The sequence below is a fragment of the Phaenicophaeus curvirostris genome, chromosome 12, assembly GCF_032191515.1.
Source record: "Phaenicophaeus curvirostris isolate KB17595 chromosome 12, BPBGC_Pcur_1.0, whole genome shotgun sequence".
Classification (NCBI taxonomy): domain Eukaryota; kingdom Metazoa; phylum Chordata; class Aves; order Cuculiformes; family Cuculidae; genus Phaenicophaeus; species Phaenicophaeus curvirostris.
Window position 1 is genome coordinate 3,602,878 of NC_091403.1, and position 27,522 is coordinate 3,630,399.

At 36.3% G+C, this 27,522-nt stretch overlaps 1 protein-coding gene across 1 annotated transcript in view; it reads right to left on the minus strand.

The window, feature by feature from the left end:
- Positions 1-6,057: 6,057 nt before the first annotated feature.
- UNC13C (unc-13 homolog C) overlaps positions 6,058-27,522 on the minus strand; it is a 125,518-nt gene continuing 104,053 nt past the window's right edge. The window contains exons 26-34 of the mRNA XM_069867125.1: positions 25,765-25,853; positions 23,995-24,144; positions 21,763-21,886; positions 18,505-18,561; positions 17,220-17,300; positions 13,490-13,637; positions 9,258-9,350; positions 8,396-8,555; positions 6,058-7,451 (exon numbers count right to left, since the gene is read on the minus strand). Coding sequence (XP_069723226.1) covers positions 7,166-7,451; positions 8,396-8,555; positions 9,258-9,350; positions 13,490-13,637; positions 17,220-17,300; positions 18,505-18,561; positions 21,763-21,886; positions 23,995-24,144; positions 25,765-25,853 — 1,188 coding nt within the window. The 3' untranslated portion in view covers positions 6,058-7,165. The remainder of the gene's footprint in view (positions 7,452-8,395; positions 8,556-9,257; positions 9,351-13,489; positions 13,638-17,219; positions 17,301-18,504; positions 18,562-21,762; positions 21,887-23,994; positions 24,145-25,764; positions 25,854-27,522) is intronic.

The following is a 27,522-nucleotide window of genomic DNA, read 5'->3' on the forward strand; positions in this document are numbered from 1 at the left end:
TTTTATGCTTCTGAATATTTTTTAGCAACGCTGTAGTTATAGTTCACAAATGGTCTGGTCACATGCCAATGGAGCAAAAAACTCAATTTCTTGAGTTCCTAGGTTAGCTAGTCAGAAAAATGCTGCAGAATAACTGCATAATGGGCCGAGAGACAACTGAATTGACATTCAGAAGGTTCTGTTCCTTGTTTGGGCTTGGATCTATTGTATGACCTTAGGCAACTCTCTCTGCTTCTGTTTCCCTTTCCTACTCTACTCTGTCTTATCTATTCTGAGAATCCCTTTCCAGCAAGAATATCTACTTCTGGTTGCACTTTTACAGATAATTGGTAGCATATAGAAAGTATATCTGTACCAGATATGCTATAAATCACGTTCTACTAAAACAAAAATGCAAGCAGATAACTCTTTCTTACTTACTTTTTCCTAAAGGAAAGTATTTTCCATAGCTGTCTGTGACATCATTTAAAATTCGGTATAATCATAGACCAGACAGCATGCGAAGTCTGAATGAAAACCTTGACAGCTTTGAATTTGGATCTCAGTTTACCCTTGTAGCTTAATGAATTTAAGTAGTTCCTTAAATCTGAAGAGTAATCAGCCTTTTGGGATGTCTGAGTTTTTGATTTGGACTTGAATTTTGATATCTAGTGACAGCAAATATAAGAGTATTAAAAATTTGTCAAATGAAGTAATAGCTAAAAATGACCTAAAACCTGGTAGGTTTTTTTTTATTATTATTCCATAGTTTATTTGTGACCTATTTTGCTCCTGGGAACAACTCCTAGTTCCTATGGTGTCGTGAGATTTCATTTTCACATAGTACTATTTCTGCCAGGTATCTTTAAAATAGCCAGGAGAATTATTGCAGAACTGTGTGACTAGGTGATGTGTACATCAGAAGCTTAAAATACACTATGGCATCTGTCTATATTTACTTTTTTATTAATAGGGAAATTTTTTAATGTACTAGTAAGGCTGTGAAATAATTAAGTATTTGTGTAATCTTGTCATTTGCAGTTTAGCAGAAATTATTGATGGCTATGGTGCATGCAACATTTTTCAGTTCCTAGGAGCAGCTCTAGTATTTTTTGCTGGAAAAAGGCATAAAATTATTGAATAACTTCTTTCAAAAAATGGAGTTCTCTCTCTCTGAGTTTTGCGAGAGAAATTCAAACAATTACAGATGATGTGATGTATTTTTCACATGGAAGTATTTTAGATAACAGAAACAGATGAACTGGTTATGTATGACTTGAGTCAGCAGAAAAATCGGTAGAGGGGAGAGTTGATTTAATTTACATGGGTTTAAACAGATAAATGCTTGATTCTCACTGTCATTTTTTATCAATCTTTGTATGATAGTCAAATCTCAGGCAGCTTTACTGCCTGATAACAAAGAAGATTATATTAATGATAATTCTATGAGGGTCTATGGCATCACAGCTTTAGTTTTCAAGAGTAACCTCCCAGCTTTCTCTTAGCAAGGGTAGCACTGGGTTAAGTGGTAGCTGTAGAAGGCTCTGAACCTAGACACAGAGCATCAGATTTTGCTTTTTTAATTCATCTACCTGTTCAGTTGTGTGGTTTCCTCAGATTATGTTGTGCTGTTTATTACCACCAAGTTCAAAAACTGTTTTAAATTTCTATTCAAATAGTGCTTGGACAACAAACCTTTCATGAGCATCAGGTGTGGGCAGAAAGAATGCAAAAAGCCTCTTGTACCACTTCCCCATCATTTATTAATCACAGCAATACTGGAAGTATGATATATCGGGTACTTGGTATAAATTTCATAAATCTTGTTCTTATTATGGAATCTCAGTACGTACCTAGAACTTTATCTTTCCTCCTAGACCTCCTTCACAATATGATCTGAAGAGTTTTTTTGTGTTTATTTCTTACAGTTACTCACAGTCACCTTGGTATATAGATATCTGCTAATTATCCTCTGTCAGTCAGTTGTCTAAATAATTTACAGTGTAAACGTCTTAAAGGACTCTCTAGCTGACAGGTCTGATTTAGAATTGCACAGTCTTTGTTATGCAGAAAGGCTCTCTCAGTTCTTCCTGCCCTTCTCTGTTAGTACAATGTATTTTGTGCTGGGTTTTTTGGGTACCTTTTCTCAGTGAGATTTTATTTGATCCCATCAACCTGATGCAAACTGCTACTGTAAATGAGAATCTTCTTTCCTCCTCTCTTTGGCAATTTATGTTTTCTAATGCGCTCACTTTGCTGTATCGAGAAAGTCAGATGTTATTCTCCAAGTTTTGTAGTTAATTTTCCACTAGAAACAATGTATGAAGCGCTGGATTTTAGATCAGTTCTGTTTTTCAGACAGCTGGTTCTAGCTGCTGCATTCAGATAGACTCTTAGTTGTTGCTAAATAGCTGACTCAAAGCATTTGTCAAAGGTTTAACCCCTTCTCACAGGTTATTTAGCCAGCCAGTCTAAATAATGACATTTGCCAAAATTGCATGCTTTCTGTAAGCACTTTAAACAGAAAACAGTTTAAATACATGCAATAAACTCTGTATATAAGCTTTGCTTATTGTCTGCGTGCTACTGAAGGATCCGTATTCAGAATTGTAGTCTTCATTCTTTTAATCCAGTAAAAATTCAGAAAGCAAATGTTAAATGTAAACAGTATTCCTGGTTCTATTTTTTTTCTGCTGTGGAATTTCTCTCCGATCAGAAATTAAATTCTCAGCAGCAGAGAGAAGATGTGCTGCAATTATGTGGGCTATTGAACATTATAGAGCATATTTGATAGGAGTTAAGTTCAGTGCTGCTACAGACTCCAGCTCACTTTGGTGGCTCCTGCAGTATTTTTTTCTCTAATGTCAAGCTGAGTAGGGGAGAATGAAGGACCTGACCTTATTTCATAGTGGTCGTTGTGCTGAGGAAACTCAGTCTGGCACGTGAGTTTCTCACAAATTAGATAGGAAAATAGGATTCCATTTTAAGGGCATATTGACTTAATATTGTCACCTAGGCACAAATTAGCACGTTGATACATTGATGCATCATTAGATGCAAATTGCTAGTCTTTTCTCAAGCTCCTTAAGACAATGTGCCACCTAGTCAATGCTATTATGTCTTGGATATATATTATTCAGGGAAATAATCTCTGCAGACTCTTTAGCTTGAATTTGTTTGAGATGGTCCCCAGGCTGGGAATATGTTTATCTTTTTGTAACAGAGGGTAGTGAAATGCAGAACTTGTGTATTCAAACTCCATTTAGTACAAGAGGAGTGGGAAGAGGCTCTCAGGGATGGTATTCTGATCTATACCTCCACTGCAACTGCAATCAACAGGAGTGACTCCTGGACTAGACTAGAATGTAAAGAAAATACCGAGACAAATCTACCTTTCTGTGTCTGTTACGTCAAAGTCACACCTAGTGTCTTCTGGTTCTGCTGTGAGTTAAGGGATGCAGCCTGAGACGGGGCTGCCTGTCAGCCCTGTTCCACATCTACACATCCATTCCTCTCTTTTCTCCCTCTCCGTCTTTTCCTCTGAGTGTTTCTCCATGCAGTTTGGAAAAATGCAGTGAAGATGACTAAGTAGAAAGATATTTCACTGGATGATTATGTTATGAAGACTGTTCTTTCCCTTCCTTGTCTCTGTAAAATACTGCAGTACTCACGCTATTTTACCTTTCACCTGTAATGCAGTCTCCTCTTCCTGATACCCCTGACGCGATTCCTCTCTCTTTCTTAGCAACTACCTCCTTGTCTTCCAGGATCTTTTCTTCTACCCCAAGGACAATGATCTCAGCTATTTAGTCAAAGCATTCGTACTGTGTCACTTCAGTTGTAAAAGCAAGGCAAGGTCATGGTTTGCATTTGTTTCCTTTTTTAAATGTATCTTTCAAATGTTAAAATATTGGTCACTAAGAATTTTAAAACAGAGCAGTGCAGCTATTCTGTTATCCAGTTTACTTGTATTGAGTGCTTTTAACGTACAACTGCTGTGTAATGCATATAAACTCTGTGTGGTTTCTATGCCCTGCCACGTGTTGTGAACTAAAATCAAGCTAGCAGGCATTGTGCATCTACCCTGACTTCTCTACTCAAAGAAATCTAGGAGACTGTTATCTAGAGGAGTGTATTCATTACGCTGTAGTTTTCCATTAGTGTTCGACTGTTCAGTGCATATTTTGGCAATTCCTTTTCATTTTTTTTGATTCTGCTAGGCAGTAATTGACATTTCTTTTCTTGGTGTCGTGACCTCAGGCCTGGAGGCTTAATCACATTGCAAACAACTGCCATCGCTCAGCAACAGAAACTTCCTGCTTAAATGGGTTAACGTTATTGAACAAAATGTGTGTGGCCTCTTAGGCTTCAAAGGAATGAAAGTTAGAGCAGCCTCAGTAACTATCGGAGGAAACGCGTTGAACGAAGAGTAGTAATTGTCAGCAAGCACTTGTCTGTCTAGGGCAAGTGAGGATAGGGTTCCTGGATTTTTGCCTGAGTTACAACTCCGGTAAAGACAACTGCGCCTTCCAATCATAAAATCAGAGAAGAGTTTGGGTTGGAAAGGACCTTTAAAGCTCATCCAGTTCCAACCCCACCTCCCACTGGATCAGGGGCTCCAAGCCCCATCCAACCTGTACTGAAGTCTCCCTCTGTACTGTCAGTACCGTAGCAGAAATAAATAACAGAAAAATCATAAAGGGCAAACTTCTTTTTCCTCCTTGGATTAATTTTTCTGATTATCTTGTATTTATTTATTTGAAAAATAATCTATGGCACTTTAATGGCTTTCACTATAAAATATACAGTATGCCCACCGGTTAGTTCCTGTTTTGCAGTGATTAATGTAACTAAATTCAGAGGGAAGGCTTTCAGCTTTAATTGCTACAGTCTCTGAGGTCTGAACATGAATTCGAGCAGCAACATGGGCATAGGCCACATGTCATTTAGGAATGCTTCGTTTAGATAAGATGATTTTCAGCTATAGAATTGGTTTGAAAAGATGCTTTTGTTTACTTTCTTCTTGACTGGGTTTGTCTTCAAATTATGTTTCGTAGATTCATCATTTACAAAGTGATTTATACCCTGTAGTGTGTGTATGCGTTCACTCAGAGTAGCATGCAGAGATACGGATATTCTCCAGATACATACGTGCTTTGCTTTTTCTTTATTTCAACAGTGATATCATTTGTACTCATTGATCACAGTCTAATGTTTGCCTCCCACCTCTTAATTACCATTTAAAAATTAAAGAAAAAAAATTGTTCCTGAAAATTAATTTCTATTAATTTTTGACAGTACAAGTCAATGAGGTAAATGTGATGCCAAAAGGCAAACACAAACAACACAAATATCATCAAAATAAGCACGTGTAAACAACTGCATATTTTCCAATACTTGCCCATCTATATTTGGTAAGTAACACTGAATCCATTTATGTTAATGTTATGTCTGCTAGTTGAATATAATTTAATACAATAATTTACTGTTTTACACCAATTTGTTCAGCTCTCTTCTGTATTTTTTCACAGGATTTGTAAGAAATCGGTATTTAATTCAGACAAACGTGGTTATGGTAAATAACTCTGTTTTAGGTATTTGCCTACAAATTTGATTTCCACAGTGTCTCGCATGAGAATATCAATGAAAACTAGAAAAATACATTAGAGAAACACAATGGAAATTATTGTTTTATTGTTTCTTCTTTAAGCTTCTTTGGAAAATCTGTTGCTTTCCTATTTCACGCTACTTGGCCTCAGGATGCACCAGAGGAGGTTCAGATTGAACATTAGGAAAACATTTTTCACTGAAAGGGTCATCAGGCACTGGAACAGCTGCCCAGGGAGGTGGTGGAGTCACCATCCTTGGAGGTGTTTAAAAGACATGTAGATGAGGTGCTTAAGGATATGGTTTAGTAGCAGATAGATATGGTTGGACTTGAGGATCTCAAAGGTCTTTTTCAATCTAGTGATTCTACGATTATAGAAGTATATTGTAAGCCTACTGCATGGGCTTCACAGGTACATAAGCCCTACAGGTACATAAACAATATCAAATGACAAAACTAGAAAGCAGTTTCTTCATACTTTATTTTACAATTTCTCACTAAATATATTTACAGGACACAGAATTTGCTTTAGTGCAATACATAGTAATGTTGCATAAGTACAAACTGTTGAACTTTTCTAAAAAAAATAAAGAAATAAAGCACTTAACTGATGTTACAGCTAAGTATGTAAAGCGACGTTAATAACTCTGAGTGAAAATGCTAACAGCATCTTTTCTTTTCATAAACAATTTCTAGAAACAAACCACAAACCAGCATTACTTATTCCAAACTACTGACCTTTGTACAGTACCATATCATTTAAAAAATGATTTTTTTAAAAGCACATATACTGTACAGCAGTCTTTTTCTGCAGATACTGACTTACTCTTTTAATACAAATATGATATTACCTTGGCAGTTTTGAAGAACAAAATTATCTCAAGATATCAAACATCAGTAACAAACTCTGATAAGCACAGCTTCTTGAGAACTTGCTTTAACAGCATTTCTTCACAGTGATATTTATGAAAGGTTGGAAAAAGATTAGCATAAAATATTTCCATCCTTTTTCATTTTTTTATGCAAAAATCATTACTTTATATCGGTAATTATAAAATTACAAACACTGTCTATAAGTAACTGCATCTGTAGTAATGATAGAAAAAGTTATCAGTAAGATACCTAAAATGAGGCTTGCATAAAATGATAGTTTGAAGAAAACTAGGTACGTTGTTTTTAAAAGAAAATTAAGGGAGGTAACTTAATTTAGAATAAGCAACACAGTAGTTTAACAGAGACAACCTTGTAATCAATTTAGAAAGCTAATTATTTATTAATAAATGTTAAAAAATAAAGGAATCGTGATGAGGTGAAATCAACATTTAAAAAGATATGATGAGACATTTACTCCTAATCTTAGTTTTGGCACTTCATTGGAACAATTACTTTACCAAAGACCAAAATGTGTATAAAAGATATATAGCTCCTTGACATACCTTGCAAATATAGTACATAAGTACTGGCAAACACTGAAAACATTGTTAAACATTCCCACAGATTTGCACATGCATGCACTAGTCGGACAACAGCGTTGTATCTATGTTCTTGGCGGTGAGAATCTTGCATTACGTGGGTATTTTAGGCCATTTCTTCAGGAGATCTTGTTTCTGATTTAAGTCTTACAAATTCTTTAGCAACTTCGTCATTGGTCCTCTGAGAAAGTATTCTAAGAATTGTTAATCCAGTTTCATCAACAGAGATGTTTCTCAACAAGGGATACCAAGACGCGCAGCTGCCTTTCTCTGCTATGTTTTGCAGCTGAATAACAGTCATTCCTATAATGCGATCTTCCCTAGCAAAGCAGTAATCCTTCACTGAGAGGTGAAGTTCATAGGCTCCTGGCTTATCTTCACTCCTCAAAAGGCTGCATGGATTTAAAATACAAATTTAGAACAAGGAGTTCAGTTTAATTTCCCTAAGGAATGAACATACTTTAGAATTCTTGTAAAAATGAAAGTGATCGTGGTAGTTTATTTTTTGTAGTTCTATTTTACTGCAACAGAATATTATTTTAAGCCTCTCAGAATATCATTTTGAACCACAGCAAACCTCTCAGATGCTACTGACTGTGTAGTCTCTGCTCCCAGTGACCTAAACAAAGAATTTGTCGTTCCCTCAATATCTGAAATAAACAGTTACCGTTCCCTAGGAAGTACTTAAAATGGTCAACTAGTTCCACAGTTATCATAACCATGTCTCTAATCAACTGCCAAAAATAAAGTAAGTTACTGGCAGCAAGCCTCAAAAGGTTTTTCACAGTGAGGCATCGAGCAAATGAATTCTGTCCTGGTCAGGGCTAGGGGGAAGGAGGGGAAAACGAATTGGACTCAGTTATGAAAAAGGAGGAGGAGTAAACGGGTAAGAGGTGCTGTGAGAAGTACTGAATTTAAAACTCCAGTTTCTTATTGCTTTAAGGATTAAATAATAAATAATATTAACACGTGCACAACCCTTTACGTGTTTAGATATCTCAACAGTCATAAAAAGGCCCAGATATCTAGCAGTAGTAATTATATTTCAGTCCAGACAACTGTTTAGGCAAATAGATTTGTATATAAGTAGTTATTCCTGTGCAGGGAAATGAATTTTATATTGTAACCAGCTTTTGTAAGAATGAAAGCTGTGTGATTGTCATTTATCTTTACATTAACAAATATAGAAATTAGTTTTGAGGTGGTTTCTATATCTATGGACTCTGACACGTACGGTGGCCTTAAGATGTTTTTTATGTTCTTACCATTTTAACTGCATGGAATTCTAATAAAATTTGCATAAAATATACAAGTAGCAGACAAAAAAAAGACTTACAATTGGAAAGTTTCATTGTATTTTGGTGACCAGGTGTTGCTCTTTGTCTTGGTTCCATGTTTTCTTTTCTTGTCACCGAGGTTAGGACCTAAGATGCAAACTTCCACAAATGGCCGGAACATAGCTGTTGTTTGCCAGTTTAGATTATTAATTGCTACAACTATAAAGAAATAGAAGAAACAAAGTTAAAGAAAATTCTATTGGAAGATCTCCAATTAATTATCCAGTGTGACTTTGTATAGCCACTAAAAGATGACATGAAAGCTTTCCTATAGGATACAAGGCGAGGAAAATCATTACCTGTTCTCTGCCAGGTAAGATGACTATTTCCAGTTACAACAGCAGGAAATATACACATATATGTTACAAACGCTCTACATTAACAGCTCTTTTGTCTGCTGCCTTCACTGTAATAAAAAATCAGCTTATACTAATCTAAATGATACTTGATTTCCTCTGGAATTCAGGTTGTGCAGAACAAAAGCATTTTCTTAAAAAAGGAACATTTTAAATCTTGGTGCAGTCATTTCTCACCCAACTTAGCTACAGCTTTTGGAAAGCTAAATTATATGCAAGGCATTCAGAAGCATAATTTGGCATATTAGAATGTGTTATTCCATAACTTCATATAATAAATTTTAGCTGTCTAAGCAGAGCAGCACAGACAGCACTCACCTTCAGAAGCTTAACTTCTGCTGACATTGAGCAAAGAAAAAGTATGATCCTAAGCACCTGAAGCACACTCATAGCTTTAAAAGCACTGTAATACTTAGTGTTTCTTATTTCATTATTGGTGTGTTTTACTTAGCTAATTTTGAAAAGAAAGCAACAACAAAGCCCCCAAGCACTATTTGAAACTTACCTTTTACTGTGACTTTATGCTCGCCAGTGCCGGGATGTGTAGAGACATCCACCTGTATAGAGATCTCACCCACTGAATTATTAGTGGTTTGACCTGAAATAACAATTAACAAGTTAGCATAGTTGGCAATCCAAATACACCAAATGAAACAGACAGCGAATAGAAATAATCATGTATTTTCCTTCCCTATGTCAGTGGCTTCACAAGATGAGAATGGAGTTACTGTTATGGTTACTCCTTCTCATTATGTAAATATTTTCAATATTGCTTATTATCTTTTCTTGTTTTCAGATGCTTCTTCCCCTTTTAGCTTTCGGTTGTCCAGAACAAGAATGAAGAAATCTGATATAAATTGGCTGATGTGAAAGAATAGCCTTTTCAGCAGCCATTTAAACACACAAGAGGGGATCATAGCATGAGCTCCAAGCTGCTAGATGAGTATTGATTTTTCTGCTTAAGTAATACGAACTCTTTAAAGTAAAGCTAAAAAATTATATTGCAGTTCTGCCACTATGCATAGCTATGCCAGATACCTTACAGTAACAGTAGCGCTCTCTCATGAGGTTTATAAAAACTAAGCTACTATAAATGTATAAGAAAAAAACATGTCTCTATTTCCAGTAAGTAAACATTTTGGAGGGAACAGTGGCATTTACTTTGGAGAATTCAGTGGTAATAAATGAGAGCAAATTCAGGACACTGTAACGCTTGAGGTGCTGTCTTTTTATGTAGTTTGCTAAAACGAAAATCATATTTGTCCAAATATTATCTGAGTTGATGCTAACCAAAGGTAAACATTTATAACACAGGCTATAGTTTATGAAATTACTGAAGATTTAAGACAGTTGCTGAATTAAACCACAGGCATAAGTCTTTTAAATATGATATCGTTTAGATTAAGTAATCTTGAAGATGAAGGCAGAAGTTAATTCAATAAAAACGTGATCATCAGGCTGAAAACTCTCTTTTTTTTAGGAATGAATTTTGAGAAGCATCACTGGAACTGGTCTGAGCTTTGAGTAACAGTAAGTCAAATATGCCATACAGTAGGAAAGTTTCTGCAACAGGCTAATCGATATAGATGTGGTTTTACTAAGGTTCTGATTCTGTTCCTTCTCTTATGAAATACAAATATACAGGAAGAGTTTGTCCTTTGCCTTTTATAGTTTTATCTTGATTGTGGAACTGTGGTTGAACTGGCTCAAGTTTAGTTAAAATTAGCTTGTCCTGCCTGAACTGTAATTTGACCTTTTTGCCTAGAGTTGATGTAGGCTGACAACTTGTATAAATACATCAAGTGGACAAATAACATGGTCTTCTGCAGAAACCTTTGAGCTTTCCTTGATAACATAATGTTCTGGCTCGCTGGCTGCCACCCAGCAGTTCGCTGGCCATAGGGAGTTTTAGCCACAGGGCTCTGAACACCCATTTCCTGCATCTGGGAAGGGTTTTATAGGTTTTACAGCCTTAGCATTGAGCTACTATTTTACAATGGATTCATGCTTGGCACAAGCGTAGCGTGCGCAAACAAGTGTTTGGTCACAAAAGAAGTTGAAAACAATCCATTTTCTCTGAAGGGATGCAAAATTGTTATCCTGCAGCTGAATTTAAAGTAGAAAAAAATCACTTTTACAGTGTGAGGTGATGTATATTTACTAGTAGTGACAATTTACAGCTGACAGAAGTCCAAAGAAAACAGAATCAATCAGAGCTCCTGAACTTCAGTGGACCTGCTTGGTAATGGTGATTGACGCTACGAGATCCTCACTTGGCTGTATTTCATATGCAGAGGTATCAATGACCATACAGTCTGTAAGATACTAGTAACTCAGGCTTTGAAATGCAGTTCCCTTCACTAAACTGCTTTCAAGTTCTTCAAAATCCTTTAGGTCTCTATCAGTGTCTGTTTTGGACACTCTAAAGTGACCTGCTCCACAAAATGTTTTTTGGCAGTGCTAACACTCCAGTGAATGGTTGAATACAGGGCACTGCAGGATTACCTGGGCACCCTCTGGTTAACATTAAAAGTTGACTTCAGATAAATGGAACAACATTTTGTTTGCAGTTCATAATTAATTGTATGTAAAATTGTAAAGGTTGTCCTACCAAACAATACTGATAATTTACTTGCCAAAGAGACTGCTACTCTACAAGTTAAAATAAGGTAAAAATAAGATTAAGGAGCTTAAAAATAAGTAATAAACAAAAAGGGAAGAACAGTTCTTTCAGAGTAGTCATTGTCATTATTCAATATGCTATTTGCTTTAAAGTATTCTTGTTCCATTGCTTTGAGTTTAATTATATCCAACTATCAATGGGTTATGGATTACTTACATGTACAAATACGAGGGCAGATATAAATCTAACAATTCTTCAGAGGAAGTTTCTCATTTGCAAACAAGTTCATTTTAACAAAACGCTAATGATAGAGCCACAGTTGGGAGGAGGGAGGTCGTAATAAAGGAGTTGTTAAATTCTTTTGAATGAAACATTAAAGGATGATGAAAAGCTGTGAGTCACTTTTCCTTAACTTTCCTTCCCAGTGGCTACAGTTCTGATAATACCTGCTGTGCAAATACAGACACGCTAATATGTGCACAGAAATGAACACAGACCTCAGGCTGAAACTGGGATGAAAATCAGAAACCTCAGGTTCGTGGTTCAGGACTTACAAAGGATCTCTGCTTACAGCTACAATCTAGATAGTTTTTTCTCCTGAAGTTATAATGAAAGCATATATAAGGAAAAGCAAAATATACTAGTAATTAATAATTTTCTGCCTAAACCCATATAATTAATCTTTTTTGAGAGGTGGGAAAAGAGCCTTTTCCATACATATTAGAGCTTTATAGCAATTTTCTCACTTGTAATGTATGAATTATTAACAGGCATCCTCAGTCAAGTATGAAAGCTACCTGTGAAATCTTTCCTTGGAATTAATCTTGGGGCAAGCTGCAAAACTAATGTTTCATGCCTTTTATACTGTGAGTAACACACTGTATTTCAGAGGTAAGAGCAATTTATTTCCATCTTAACTGTCCAATTAAAACTTTTCTGATTCTTACGCTCTTTCTTTATAGATCAGGAACTTGTATTCCTTCCCAAAGATCTTAAGCGTTGGACAGGCCATTTTTACAAATACTTATTACATCCAAAAGATTAATACTATAGAGTACTATTGTGCAAAAATTTGCAGTTTCTAGAATGAAGAAATATTTGAATATAATGCACATTACCTATGGGCAGTTCTGTATGTACTGTCGAAGTGTGAAAACACTGTCCTAGACTGATAAGAAAAATGGTAAGAAATAGCTTCTTTTTGAAAATTAGGATTTTTTGCCTAAAAGTATAACCATGAGCTGTTGCCCTCTTATTGAAAACATGGAAAGTCCTATTCTGAAATACACCATTAATTAATGCTATATATATTTTAAATGAAGAGGACTTTACGTTTCTTTTTTTTTTTGTGTACTACATGAAAATTCTTGTGCAGAAAAAAGTGGCTTCAAGTGCTGCTGACGTCCAAATTCAGAGTATACCTAATATCATACTCTGGCACGTCCTCTGCCTTGCTTTGCCTCTGGAAAAGTATCGAAAGTTTGAATTTTGATAAGCAGGCATAAAAAATGATGTGACATTTTCAGCAGGATGGTTTTGAATTTGAATACTGAAAGCAGAGACATCTAGACAGGGAAAATGATGATTTTTATTTTACAGAAGCCCTATATTCCTTTTGAATCCACAGATGACCTGGGGGAAGTGTGGGTTCTGTAATGTGCAATCAGTGTGCTACATTGAGGACGTGTTGCTCCCAATTTATTGTTCTTAATCCCAAAAGCAAACCTTCAGGGATATGACACGCTTTTTGCAGTTATTTGTGATTAGTAATCATTATCCTCCAGCTCTGAAAGCATCTAGAGCTTCCAATGTACTCTATGAATTTACCGTGTTTGTGTGTGGAGTGCTCCTATGAGTAACTCCACTATCCAGCGTTCATACATAGTGCTATGGGACCTGCTTTTCCTGGAGAGCTGACAAGCTGATAAATGCACTGCCCTCAGATAAGCTCCACTGACTGAGAGCAGCAGTTGATGTGGGAAAAGATCACAAGGGCAAATTCGTGACAATAAAGTCTAAAATACCACAGTGTTTGGAGAATGTGATTGGCAGACGATCATTCATAACATTTAAATTAATTTGATGCACTTACACCTTTCTTACAGGTCACTTACTTTGAGACTTCTGAGTGTCTATAAACTTCTTTATCAAGGCATCAGTAGTTTGTGTGTAAAGGCTAAGAGCGTATTTCAGGGACTGCAGGTCTGGGCTCTTTTCCAGGAAATTCTTTTTCAGCCCACTCCCTCCAGCATGGAAATATTGCTAAAATGGGAAACCGATATGGTCATTCAGAGAGGCAAATCATCTGAGAGTGACCCCAGTTACAGATGTAGCATTTTAAGTAAAAATCTTACACAGACTTTTAACAATAACTCTAGACTTAGGATTCTAGCAGTTGATATAACTGTCATCATCTCTACTACAGAGCTGCTTCCCAAAGGTAAAAATATAAGACGTGTGAAAAAAAACCCCATAAAACTTAAATTTGGTCTTCGTGTTGTCAACCCTGTTCTTGCAGGGTTCTCCTAAGTTGCAGAGAGTAAAATCAATTTTAATTCTTTGTCTAAGGAAAAGAATCTCTAAAATTAAGACATGGTTTAGAGCAAAAGTAAGGAATACATTCTTTCTGAAGGAATGGGGAATTTTGCTTAAATTTTAAAAGACAAGATCCTAGAACATGAAGGTTTGGATTAGCACTGCATCCCATTTGTCCCTGAAATTGTGGTTCTGCCTTGGGGAATTATTAGAAACTCCACAGAAGTTTTCATGGCAATTGTAATTTTTAATTCCAACTTAGACCTGTTTTACTGTGGAGATGCAGTAAATGTTTATGTCATCCTTGAGCGGCCACTGGCTTTCCTGGACTGTGAAATGAAAAGGATGGAAGAGAAAAGGAGGTCACTGTCTGGTACTACCCTTGAAAATAAAATTAAAAAAATATATAAAGAAAATGTAAATGAGAATAAATATTTTAAACAAACAATGATTCCTGATCTATAGGCACAGGTAGATTTGGAACAAAATGTTTACCACTTTGGTGCCACGCTACGTAAACTATTCCAATTATTATATTATGTCTCTCAATCCAAAAGTTTAGTTATAAAAATCGGGACAGATTCTTCCCTTCTTCATCCCAAATTGAAGTTTTCCTAAGTTTTTATACAAGACAATGGTTGATGAACAATGTGCTTGAGCTACAAAGAAAAGATAAATTAGTTACAGGAATTTAAAATCAGCGTTTTGTTCAAACACTCTGCAAAGCCTTTTGCGATCTTCATCACTGCTGTATAAAGCTCGATACAGGGAATGCTGGGAACTGTAGCAGAATCTATTCTCCCTGCCTTCTTGGAGTGTTGCCAAAGGAATACATGTAAGTGTATTTCAGTTCCCCTACACACACATATACTAAATGCTTTATCCTAAGCATATTTACGACAAGCAGACCTACAGTTCATACATCCCCGCTGCACATTAGCCTACACATTTCACCTTTTGACTGTCAAGAGTTTTGCAAGAGATAAAACATAAATGTATTTCTCATAACTATAATTTACATTTCTGTGTTGATGGTTACTGATTGTTACAGGGAAAAAATAGCTGCAGGGCAAAACAAAGGATTTGAAGTCATCAGGCTGAAAAGTTTTATATTGTTTTAATCCTATCTGGGCAGCTAGTGTCAATTTAAGACATTCTGTCTAAACCACCTAAATCTTCTCATCATTGCATACTTACATGTAATATTTATCTTTCCAAGCAAAGTATTTCAAATTGTCCGATCCAAAGAAAGCTCTATTGTCTTAATTGTATAAAAGCGCACTCACGATTCTACCAAGGGTCTTAATTTATAAGTAAGCGCTAAAATCTGTCAATATTTTTTTCTTATAGTTTGGTCTCCCAATAAAACATTATTTGCAGCAGCTATAAAGGTCTAAAAGCTCCAGGAAAGCTAATAAACATTTAAAGAAACAGAGACAACTGACCATAGTTTTCCTGAGTTTTTGCTTTTGTTTTTCTTTTGCCAATAACTGGCAAAATTCGCATGCAAACCCACTAATATAAATATATCATTATTGGATGGAATCAAGTACAGAAAAAAAGGAGTCAACAGGACTTTACAGATTCAGTTGGATACCTGTGCTTTAGAGATGTATGTCTTAAAATAGTTCATCTGCTACTCATGCTCCAGTCTGAGGGGTTTCAAAAGAGGCTGGAAAGTCATACTGACAAATGCAAGGTAGAGACACAAATGCATAATGTCAGGGATGTGAAAATCAATGCTGTAGCCACTACAATCTCAGCCGAAACGCGACAAATGCCACCCAAGTCACGCAGCAATGAGGTAGTTTCACACTATAGAGTGCTTGGGTTTACAGGGCTCGCGAAGACAAAACCAGAAACTAGAACAATGCTATCAATGAATGTCATCTCTGGACTGAGATAATGAGATAGCTGAGATAACTCAGTTTGAGATAACTAAGGCCAGAAAACTACTTCTCCTAAAAGTAAATTGCAAATTAAGCTAAAAATATAATTGCTAATAACATATTTGCTTACAACAGAAATGTGTATAGAGCATAAGCATCTTTTTAAGATGAAAGATTATTACTTTATTTTATGCTCTTCAAAGCATTAATGACACCCTCGTCTATTAAATTATAATTGTAAGTTGCTCAGTGAATTAATTTTTGGTAGTAAAAATTAGACTAATGAAAGAAAAAATAAAAACCCCTGCAAGCACAGAGATACTCTCCCTGAAATCCCTTCCTTACAATAATCAGCTACTTAATTTTTGAACAACTTTTTTTTTTTGCTCTCCATACTTTAATAATGAAAAAAAGGACTTATTTAATCTGTTTTACATTTAGGAATGTAAGGGAATAACCATAAAATGAGCGGAAGTGAAAACAAAGTTTTCAGAATCCTTCATCTGGCCTATGGCTAGATCCTTTCAACCTTCCAGAGAGGTCAAATCCTACAGTTACTTTATCAACTACCAATAAATTAGTTGCTAATTCTAGTAATGAGATTAGCACCAGGTGAGGTGGGATGGATTATCTCTAATACAGTTCCTTTCAAAAATCTAATGTAAAACATTTACTGCAATGCAAAGACTTCTCTAAAGTAGTTTTATGCATTACCAACATCTGCATTGATGAGCTGTTGGTAAGCATAAAAATTAATTTATACAGAAGTGCTTTTAACAGGGGTGTGATGAATTTTTTATTTACACTGAAAAGGGAAACCAATGTGCAGAATAAATGAATGGCAACTTTAAATTAAATTATTTAGGAATATAAGTAAATTAGATGGTGAGTTCCAAACTCCAAAAAGTTGATAAAATCAACTGGACATTGAATTTAGAGCAGTGCTTACCAATGCATGGTATTAAAATGCCTCGTTTTCTGCTGTGTATAAAATCATACATGTTCACAGGAGAGTGCAGCTAGGAATAACCACAATTTTCAGGGTCAGTGTCTCCTTTGTGGGAGAAAAAGAGGCTACACTGTGACATAATAAGGATTTAGCCCAGCTGCATCAGCTGCACTAACTCCAAACGGAAAAGGAACACAAGAATCTGGTAAGATTTGGTCACTTCTGTTCCTTTAATGGATCCTGTACATGTTCTCCCTGCATCTGGCAGAACAATTTTTCTAACTTCTCTGCAAGCAGGCTATTAGACATTTGCTTTCCAGTCAATACAAGGAACTTAGGATGAAATGGTTCTTGGCATAATAAAGCGATCTTTATGATTCTAAGGGAGCATTCTGCATTAGAATCTGACATTTATGTCACCAGTGTTCTCGGGCACTCCAGTACAGAACAGAAAAACACGTAAAGCCGTACCTTTATAGTAGCTAGTGCTACTTCCATTATTGCACATTGCCTTAGGGTCAGGCTTCTGGCTTCCTCTCGAATCACGTGGTCCTGCAAAGCAAGTTAAGACTGCAGTTGGTTTTGAAAGAGAGACAGTATAGTGGCCTGTCTATTCTTGGAAAAACAAATAAACAAACAAAACTGCCAAACGTCCCCCAAGCCTCTTTGATTAACAGGGATTAATTCAACTTCAGACTTCTTTTTGAACAGATTATAACCTAGAGCAATCATGTTTCTTGAAAGCATGGGTTACAGGGAAAAAGAGCCAGTTTAATACCGAGCATCTCTGCAGCTTTTGTTTCTTTTCCTAAGATGTATTATTTCTCTGTCCTGGAGGGCAGGGAAAAGGTTAAATTTTAAGTTTAAATACATATACTATACAACTCAAACAGTTAATTTTATTAATGAACCTCACAGTTTAACTAATGTTTGTTAATGCTGCCTGTTTTTTTAAAAAAGGGTTTCCTACTAGAACATAACTAAGAGTCATAAAGTGACTATACTGCAAAATTGTGTAAAATAGGATTCTGTTATTTACACAGGTAACTTTTTAACTCCTCTAGCAAAGTGAACAACTACTGAACTGAACAAGCATAAATTGGGCAGCCTGATCTAGTGGAAAGTCCCTGCCCATGGCAGGGGGGTTGGAACTAGATGATCTTTAAGGTCCCTTCCAACCCAAACTATTCTATGATTCTATGAATTACCACATTTCTGCCCCAATCTGAAATCCTAATGGCAAAATTGTTTGGCAAGCAACTACCATCAGTCTCACATGTCTAAGGTCTCCATCGAGGGTGTTGTGGACCTCAGTAACATTGTGCTGATGAGTTTATTGTAGAGGTCATGCTGTGTTTCAATACATACCATAAATAATATTCAGAAAAAAATCACTGGTATTCCCACCTTAGATTGTTTTCAGAACTGATTCCAGAAGGGAACAGAAAGATCTCATATTTTGTTTTTTGGTGGTGTTTAATGCTTAATAAGGCCTAGTTGTGCAACGTGGGATTGATATCTTCTTGACCCATCCAGTGATCACTTCACTATACAAGCATAGAGTCTTTTACTCTTAATTTGTTTTTGATGAGGCTGTAAAATCATCACTCATCTATGAGTAGTTACTGCCATATTCAATCTTATTATAGTAAATAAGCATAAGAATGAGGCATGAGGCTTGGCCTTGCAGTCGGTAATATTTCATCTATTATTTTCATTAGAGCAAGCCATTCACAGCTTTGTTTGGCTTCATTACCTTGAGTTTTGACAGTTGTCCAAGATCTTTGGCTGCACTGAATATCATCTGGGGCCCCTGTAATCATATTGAAAATTCAGGAAACAGACTCATTACAGCGTGTTTGGATTTTTATGTCAACCAGATCTTATTTTCTGCTAGGACAATAGCCAAAGTCACTGTTTTGCAAACCCAAATGAAAATTTCAATTACACATGAGGCATATTTTCATCCAGTTTATAAGGCTAAGTAGTTGCCTGCCTGCAGCATGATTTCCTCCGGTATCCTATACTTCATACAAATATTGCATATGCTGCTGATAGCGATTTTGTGTGCTCCTGTCTGCTACCTCATTTTGTATTTCATATTTTTAAGCTATCACTGAGATTGTTCTTCTAGTGTGTCAATGAGATGCTGATCCATAATTATAGCTCTCAGGTGCTTCGCTAAGATAAATAATCATAACAGGCAGTGGGTAGCCCTAAGGAACCTGCAAAAGCTTAACTGTCTACAGTGAAACCCTTAGCTGAGTAACACACAGCATAACTGTTGAACCAAAACTACTCCTTAAAGAAAAGATATCAATGTGTTAGTAAGTTAAATAGATATTTTAAAATAGCCAAATCCTGGCATGATACCAAAGGCCAAGGCCTATGTGTTTGTCTTAGACACACAAAATTCTGCTTTAATTCCATCCTCACGTTTTTTATTATAATCACTCCAAGAGATATAATTGCTACTGCAGTTACTTGGTAGTTCAGCAAGACACAGTTCTGAATGCCTGAATGCCAGAAAAAAAGTTAGTCCAACTTACATACCACAATACAAACCAATTTTTTCTGTTCCAGAAGGTTTCCATTTGCAGAAATAATTTTGCCTCTGTATGGTTCAATCACAAAAGAAGTAGTATAGAACTAAAGCTTAAATTTTCATTATTTATTAATAATGAGAATGGTACGATAAATATGAAAAATGAAAAATAAAACCTGCGCCTGTCGCACTCAGACAGAAAGTAATAGTCAAGGCTACAAAAGGGACACATTTGTCTTACAGTATCCTACCTTTCATTGATTTTGTTTAATTATGTGTTCAACAGTAAATAGAAGTGGCACAATAAATCCAACTAGCTACACACATCTTTCATCATGCTGCCAAATGGGACACTTGACATAGAAGCCACTACTAGTGAAAAACAATGTCTGGTGAAGTGAAGTGTAGCATACACATGTGATATAGCAAGCGCCCCTAGAGCCTAATACAGTAATCTTTGTATCTATTTTTCAAGTTCCTTAATCATCACAGACTATATATTTAAGATATCGTACTTCTACTATACAAATGTTGAGCAAAACTTAGAAAAAAGTATGCTGCACACATTTTCTAGTCTGAGGTTTGTGTTTCTTTATGCATGTGTGGAGCAAGGGTTGTTGCAGTTTTATGAAGAATGGAGACAAAGCACTTGTGGAAATTCCAGCTGTCACCATTTAAAAGGATCTCAAAGAGTCTTGCGTGACAGGTGAGGCCTCTGCCTTCCATCAGTAACTGGGTGATAAAAAAAAGTCTTCTTACCTTCGGCCACTAACTAATTTAACATCCATCCAGAAAACTCTTCAGATGGGTGAGAGAGAAGGAGAGTTCCTTGCCCCTGCTTGTACACCACCCTTTTCTGTGTTCTGCCTGAAACGTGGAAGTTTTGCCTTCCAGATGTACACCCATAACTTTATTAAGCATCCACTTGCTAATCTAATGATCAGAAAAAGCTTTTTCTGAAATGGGCTAGAACATCAGTGTCACAGCTCATTGCTTGGCGTGGTTTCTGAGCACCAGTAAGGACAATAGAGGCGCTTACAGATTCAGGCAGATGAACAGAAATCTGTGTTCAGTTGGCAGTTGAAAGTTAATTTTCAATATGGTTGAAGGATTAAAATATTTTTATTTCTTTTTAAATAAATGTTTACATTCAAAGTTGTGGGGGAAAACGTTTTAAAAAATGTTTTACTATCCTGACTGAAACATATTGTGTTATTGTCCAAGTGGGTTTACTAAGTCTTTGATAGGTAATTCTGTATTCTTGGCAACCAATTAAAAAAAGCAACAGAAAAAACCGCTTAACTATGACCCATGCTGTTTTATGATTTGGAGTGTAACAACTGATGCTGCGTAAAGCTAATAAATGCTCCTAGCACATGATTTAAATGCAGTTAGCTAATTTAAAAGCTACTTATGTATTTGCAGATAAAATTTGCACCAAAATACTTGAAAGGCAAAATAATAATCTCAGAAATATAAATTTGACACAGTCACTCATCAAAACAGAGGGTGTTTCTAATTATGCATAGTAAACAAGAGCAGTATAGTAAACATGAAGAAATTCAGAGAATGGAGTCCTGGCTATGATCTTTTGATTGGCTCTAGTCTAGAATGTTCAAAAGCTCATTACTACTTTAACACTATTTATACTTTTTCTCTTAGATTTCCTCTTGCCTCTCCAGCAATGTTCTCTCATGTACCTTTAGTATGTTATAATAAGATTTATTGATATACTTTCAACGTATGGATACCGATCAATAAATTTTTAGCAGCTTAACTGGTACCATAGGATGTATAGAGTAAAGTTTCCCAAAGGCGTATGATGGCAATGTCACAACCAGCTTGTCGTAAAGATGGGGAATTATTAACTTAGTTTCTTTCTCTCTTCTTTTCAGGCTGATAATGCAGTCCTGCCCGAAGGGGGCCTCCTATCACCTGCTATTAAACTGACCCAGAACTTCAGAGCTAAAATTGGCTTGAGCTTCCTGATGTTAAGTTCTGCCTCAGGATGAGGAATGGCACAGGAGTTAGGACAGAAGAATGGGATGGAGCATTCCTGACTTTCTGGAAGCTGCGGAAATGGAAGCAATTGAGTTCGTGGTGCAACTGGGAAAGGCAAGGAACACTCTTGGTATTACTGTGCATGAAGTCAAGAGGAATAAAACACTAGAAGCATAATTACCAAGTCAGTGATTTGCCTTCTTTTAGACTGCTTTCCTAAAACCTGCTCTGAGTTGGGGCAGGCAGTACATGAAAGGGCAAGGCTTTCCTCATCAGCTGCAGAAGAGCAACCTAGCAACACTGCTTTGAAACCCTGGAGAGCAACACACCGCACGTTATCAATACATGATTTCTTCTGGTCAAGGTACAGAAAAGGGTAGTATCAGACCCCTTGGCAGACACCTAATTAAGCACAGTATATGTTAGACTCCTTATTTAACACGGGTGAACTACCGCTTGGAAACTTACGGTTTGGTCCGTCAGCGGTGGAAGCACAATTTGTTTTTCTATTTTGTTCAAGACTAACTTCCACAACTCTTTTAAAACCCGTTTCAGAACTGTCTTCTCACAGATTTTCGCAGAGATACTTAAACTGGAATAAAACAAAACACAAACCAGTCTCCAAAAGTAGCATTAAGACTTCAGAGCTGCTGCATCACTATATACTCAGATTAACGGCCATTATGGTTTAGCTTTTCTCCACCAATAAATATTTCTCAATGGTTTAGTTGTTTTGTAATATTATTAGTACATACTTCTGGTAAAAAAAAAAACCCAAAAAAAGACTCACAGATTATAAAATCATGTAAATCTCCACTGGCCAATTTATTGCTTAATATATTACTCATATATATTTATTAAAAATGTAAAATGATGATGAGTTATAAAGTTCGATGGATGATACAATTTAGCACTACCAAGTCCCTAAATGGAAATTTTGGTATATAATTTGTTTATGTCTTAAAAATAAAACCCAAATGTCTACTTTAGTATTCTATATTTATACTGTGATGTAGAACTAGGTGTTGACAGCTAATACAAATTCAGGGCTGCCATTTGGAAGCATTTATTTCTATATACTGGCATATTTGTGCAATCATACTATCCATTCCTAATAGTAAAATTAAAGTTTTGGACAATCTCTATATACTTAGATAGATTTTTACTTTATTTAAGAGTATATTCACAAATGATATTGTATCATAATGAATAAGTAGTGCCATGGATAAAGTGCTGCAGCTTTCAGGCGCAGGCAAAAAAATTCAAGGTATCACACAAATGGGTAATTTTACAGAATTATGTCTGATCTAGTAATGTAAAAAAAGATTATTTTAAACCCATTACATATATCGCATTATAAGTATGCCACTTCATATTTCTAGCATCTATTCCTATTCTTAGTAAGTACGTAAATAAAAGCCTAATTAAGAAATAACTAACCCCCCAAACATATGAATATAACACTTCTATAATCCTAATATCAATATATATTTGTAACAAAGGTGATATTCTCTAGCAGTTGTTTTTTCCTTTTAATTTTCACATCTTTATTTTCTGTGCGTGGCTTTAGCATCTACTAAAATTCCATTTAACATTCCTGTAGTGAGGAGTATTTTCTGTTTGGAAAGTAATTTAAAACACATTTTTGTTTCTATGATGTCATTATTCAATTAAATTTCAAAGTAGCTATGAAGGCAGCTTTGAGGAACAGCTATTTGGAATCAAACCTGACAGGTAAAATCCAGCTTATGCATTTTTTTAAATGATGAGCTTAGGATAGCAAATATAAGCATATAAACACTTTTGTTTTTTCTTCAAGACTTGTGTTAGGAGTAAACATCTTACCTCAAAGATAATTACAATTCAAACCCATACTGCTTTAAAGCAAGATATACCCCTCTAGTAACTTAACACTTAGGTCTATCTAGATGGCTAAAAATAAAAGGCTGATGTATAGATAAAGCACTTAAACAATTTTTCCAGACTAGGAATCCAGGCAATGGCCCTGACAGTGTCGCAAAACCAATCAAAACTTATCAAGTACATTAGATAAGCATTTGCCCATTGCTGGCTGTACAGAAATTCATGTAATTGCCAAAGCCCTTATAAAATGAAGCCTAGAAAAATTAAACTCCCAAAGAAAAATCAAAATCCTGTCATCAACTCCAAAATTTCATAGATGCACAGCAGTTTGTCAAAGGCATCCAACCAAACCTTCATGGATCCATGACTCCGAAGGCTTGGGACTGCAGGCCACCCCCAGTGACACTATCTAATCGTATAGTGGAGTGCGGAGTGACGTGATTTGTACAACTTGACAATCCAGAAGACAAAGAGAGGCTCCTCGGCACTCCCCAAGTATGTTCTTTTTAATGGGAAAAGAATCTGTGGGTGCTGGTCAGGGCTGAAAATGTTTGTTCAGGGATGAGAGAAAGAGCAGAGTTGGGAGGAAACAGAACCTGGAGGATGCTGGGAAGCCTGAACCGATTTGTCTGCCTCTTAAACTCTCCAGACGCTGGCTTTGCAAGAAAGGCACAGCAGGCATCCTTCAAAGAAGGGCTCCCCATCAAACATAACGGCTTCTGCTCTCTGCCTGGCTCAGTCCCTTCCTCATGTCTTCTCGGCACAGCCCCATCCAAGTCAGCCTGACTTCAGCATCCTGTTCCTAATCTTCCACACGAACCCTTCTGCCACACTTACGTTTTGTCCAGGAAATCCATGAGAGGCCGAAGCACAATCTCGGCATCAATGGCTGCACTGTTCTTGTTGGCTGCGGCATTGCCGTTTCCTCTCATTTGATTCAGTTCATTGCTCATTTGTCTTACACAATCTTCAATAATTAATTGAAAACTGCAGGATGGGGAAAAGAAAAAGCGCAAATGAAAGAACTCTGGGCTAGAGAACAACATTAACAACATTTATCACTTTGTGACATGTTCCTCAACAAGATTTAAATCTTTTTTGCAGTGATGGTAAGATCACAAATACAAGATCCTGCAGGTGCTATAGATCGAAAATAACTCCTCCTAAGGTTTATAGCTCACAGAGCTAAACCATGTACGTGTGTTTTGACTTTTTTGTCTCCACTTTTCATGCCTCTGTAGGGGTTCCAAGTAATTATCTTCTGAAAGCAATAGAGGTATCAGAATAAGTAGTTTAGGGGATAGCTGACTACCAGTGAGCAAGAACTTCTCAAGATTTTATTTTTGTGCGAAAGCAAAACAGGAATAGGTGACTACAAATTATTTTGAACCCAGCTTTGATATTCTTCTTGAGGACAAGTAGAAAACTTCTACTGATTTGGCCCTGTTTGGCTCAGTTTCACTTTTTCCTGGGTTTCAGATGGAGCCTCTGCCATCAGAAGCTTGGCTTATTCCTTTGCAGCTAGGCAGAGCTAAAACGTTTGATCTGTTTAAAATATTCTCTCACAAAAAAACCCTAACCCACTATGATGTAGTTAGACTCTCCCTCCTAGAAGAAATCTTTTCCACTTCAAGGTTAGTGTGAACAAGTTCTTGGTCCTCAAGCTGCATCTATTCAGCTTTTCTGAACTGATCTGGTAGAGTCTTGTAGTGTCATTGATGTGATACAGTCTGCAGTCGATATATTTAAACAATGTAGAACAGCAGTTAATCAGAGTAAACATTTCAGAGGCAGAATAAAGCCCTGCACACATGGTAATTTGGTTTATGGATCGATTTATGATGAATTGATTTGGTTTAGGATTAATTTATGAACAGAAATGCAAAACAGAAGCCATAAATATACCAGGCCTATTAATGTGAAAAGTTAAATAGCAAAGATTAACTTGAGGAAAGTGAGGGAGAATTAACTATGAGAGAAAAGAAACATAATAATTAGGCAGTAAGCTGTTCCAGCTATACGGCTAATCAGAAAAAGAGAATGCAAATCTCCATGGTAAAACACGGGAAAAATGGGAAACTTCTCCACGTACACTTCAAAGCCTGAGCTAAAATCAACACTAAGTTGCTTATTGATGCTGCTGATGTAAATCGTTGGGACCAGACCCACCAATAAAGCATTGGCTTTTCTTGACGTCAGCCATCTTTCTAACACTGTTAACCTCACAAACAAGCTGGAAAAAGCTGTCAGTCTCAGGAAGGAAATAAATATAAAAAAAATAGAAACATGGTCAGCGAGAAAAGTTTAAAACAACATCAGGCAAGAACTAATTTTTGTTTTCCAAAAAGCAGAGCAAGAGTTGACAGCCTCAGCTCTATAACACCTGCCTGCCCACTGACCATTTCCAGTTTTCTTTCCAGTTACGGTGAGGTTACTGCTTTATGTTTCAGAGTCTAAACACAGACTCACGCAGCAGAGCACTCCACTTCCTCAGGGCAGAAGCAAGCTCTACCTCAGGACTCCAAACAACCACCCAGAATTAATCAAGAAGGCAGGTTTTTGAACAGCAGTATTTCTTTAAGGTTTGCAGTAAAATAGATTTGTTACCTCGTAGCATATGTTACACTGAGTTCATCCAATACGTTGCTAAGTTTCATCTGAAGTTCTTTTAGAACAACACTAGCTTCAGGATCCAACTGCAAAAAGATAAGCGATATTATATTTTACTTATACACTATGCTTTTGGCTCTTCCATTGCAATTAATGAATTTGGAATTATATGCAATGATACACTGCATTATGGAAAAACAATTGTGGAAACAACTGTTGCAACAGAGGATTGCTTTAATAGGCCTAAAAATCCAATTACCAATCAAAGAAAAACATTTGATGGCATTAGTAAAGAATTATAAAGCTAAAAATCAAACCTGTGCCATTAAACAATGGCTTTCTGGGATGGTGCAAACTGGGTTGGCAGTCACGAGAGAATTACCATTATAAAGCAAATGGTATTCACAAATCATACCAAGAGAAGGATGCAAGAGAAGTTAGTGTTTGTATACTACAGATGTTTAAATCTTTGAAGTTTTGTTTTGTATGTTTCACCACCATCAGGATTTTTTTTTTTTTTTGTGATTTGCATCAAGATGTTTCCATATTCCCATCAATGCAGTGTAAAGGTAGAACAGCAAGTGCTGGAAAAGACGGCTTGAAGACTATCCATGCGGCTTCTATTGCTATAGCATGAGGGAAGGGAATCTATTAAATGTTAGTACTTTTGTTTCTAAAAGCCATTAAGACGTAAATAATTCAAGCACAGAGCAAGACATTCTGATGCACACGGAGAACAGCTCCTGTGCCTCTGACACAGGTTTTCTAAACATAGGGAAAAAGAGAATGCAGGGCAGAAATGCAGTTTAACATTTACAGGGAGGGAGATCCATGCATAGATATTAAATCAAAAGGGTATTCTGTCGATATTGATCAACAGCTGGTTTATTTGCTATGCATTCTTTTTTCAAATTAAAGAAAATTGACTTTTTGTCTCCTCGAACTTCAGCTTTTAGGAAAAATAGTTACAGTTCATTGTGGGGTATGATTGATGATCATCAGGATCAACAGCTGAATGTGAATTAATAGGTGATGTTCCAGGTCTTTCAGCTATCTACATCATGATGTTAAGGAATGATTTTCGATGATAATCCTTAAATTTTGGGCTCTATTCTGCAGAAAGTATTGATACAGTTCTTTGGACAATTTCAAAGGAAACAGCACATTTAGAATACATAATCAGGTCTGTTTATATTTGTGCTTTCATATCTTTTAACTGGATGAGCTTATTCTTCATCTGATGCTTCAGAAATGGTGCTCAGATAAAGTCAGCTCTTTTAATCATACTTTAGAGACAAGGGGAAGCTGTGTCACTGCATATTGGATGATTTACATGAGACTACACAGGAATTCTAAGGCAAAGTAAAGAAAAAGCAAACACTGAAACATCCCCAGAGATCTCTGTGCTAATCTTAGACCGTTCTTTGTCTCCTTAGAGGTTATATGTGGTTTAAAAAGCATATGAAATACAAGATTTTCTCTCAAGTTTTTGACAGAAATCCGAGAGAGGTGACAAGGGGAATTGCCATACATCCCTTAAGAAGATACTCAGTGATGCGTAGCACTTTTGTAATCTGAGAAACTAGTATTTTAACACCATGACTACTTACTGATTTAATTACTTTGCACTGAGAGAATCTCTGTTGCTTCTCCACTTCATGTCTTAGTAATTTCCCTCTCAGACACAATCTGACAGTTCATAGAGCTAAAGTGATTGTTTTCCTTCATATGAAGAGCAGGGATTAAACAGCTAAT